The sequence below is a fragment of the Pygoscelis adeliae genome, unplaced genomic scaffold (assembly GCF_000699105.1).
Source record: "Pygoscelis adeliae isolate BGI_AS28 unplaced genomic scaffold, ASM69910v1 Scaffold372, whole genome shotgun sequence".
Classification (NCBI taxonomy): domain Eukaryota; kingdom Metazoa; phylum Chordata; class Aves; order Sphenisciformes; family Spheniscidae; genus Pygoscelis; species Pygoscelis adeliae.
This window is the reverse complement of record NW_008824357.1, coordinates 1,290,250-1,291,277: the sequence shown is the minus strand read 5'-3', so window position 1 is coordinate 1,291,277 and position 1,028 is coordinate 1,290,250. Positions and strand designations below refer to the sequence as shown.

At 47.8% G+C, this 1,028-nt stretch overlaps 1 protein-coding gene across 1 annotated transcript in view; it reads right to left on the bottom strand.

The window, feature by feature from the left end:
- The window catches only part of EBF2 (early B-cell factor 2), a 144,749-nt gene extending 144,179 nt beyond the window's left edge, over positions 1–570 (bottom strand). Inside the window, exon 1 of the mRNA XM_009319534.1 lies at positions 13–570. Within this exon, the coding sequence (XP_009317809.1) occupies positions 13–143 (131 nt within the window). The 5' untranslated portion in view covers positions 144–570. The remainder of the gene's footprint in view (positions 1–12) is intronic.
- Between the last annotated feature and the right edge of the window lie 458 nt (positions 571–1,028).

Here is a 1,028-nt window from a genome sequence, read left to right as displayed (position 1 = left end):
AGTCACGGTTACCTTTGTGCTGCTACGTTTGCATCCACAACCCCAACGTTTCTGACCCAGGACCTGACGGAATCCATTTCAGAACCTAGAGATTTATCTTTCAGAATTGGTCCTCTTCCTAAAGTATCTTGAATCCCAAACATTTAAAAAGTCTATTCCAACTAGCAACAGTTTCCTTTTGGGGGATAAGGGAGGAGAAAAGAAAAAAAAAAAAAAAAAAAGACGCAGCCTTTGAAATTGACACACACAAATCCCAGGAAAGTGGAGAAGTTCAGCTTTAAAACCAACTTCTGCTTTTAAACGCTACGTGTTTTTAATGCCTTCAAATAGGGAAAAAAGTTTTTCCTCTTGCAAAGTAAAAGTTACGCTGATTCAGTCTTGCCTGGTATCATCATCCTTCAAACGCAGGAGAGGAAACGGCATCCAGAAACTGATCGCTGTTAACAAGGATCACCTGTTTCTCAACAGACACAGGGAGAAGGATTGATTGCTGCCTAATCCAGGGGAAAAAAAAAAAAAAAGAAGCGGGATAAATTGTAGAAGAAAGGAAGAAATGGAGCTAAAGAGAGTCTGATTACACACTACGCCCGGGAAGAGACGATCCTTCCCAAACCGGTCACCATGAATGGGTTACAGCAACGGGAGGAAACATACCGGGAAGGGGGAGGAGCCTGCTCCCAAATAAGGGGTCCTATTTGCATAGCCTCACCCGATTGGAGGGCTGCGGGCAACCCTGCAGCCCCTATGCATTTGCCTCGGCTCCCGGCTCCAAACCACCACCCGCGGGGCGGGGGCGGCGAGGGCCCGGGCAGGCTAGCTTTTAATTTAACGTCATAGCCTGCCAGCCCCACACCAGACGGTCCTGCCACATAACAATTAAACTGCGCTAAAAGCCGCAATCTCCGTAAGCCTGTCCCACACTGTCATAACAAAGCAATCGCGCAGGTAGTTGGCTGGGTTGCTTTCAGGCGCGGTATTTAAAAAAAAGCGCTCAGAGGGAACGAAGTGGGTCGCGGTCGCAATGCCTG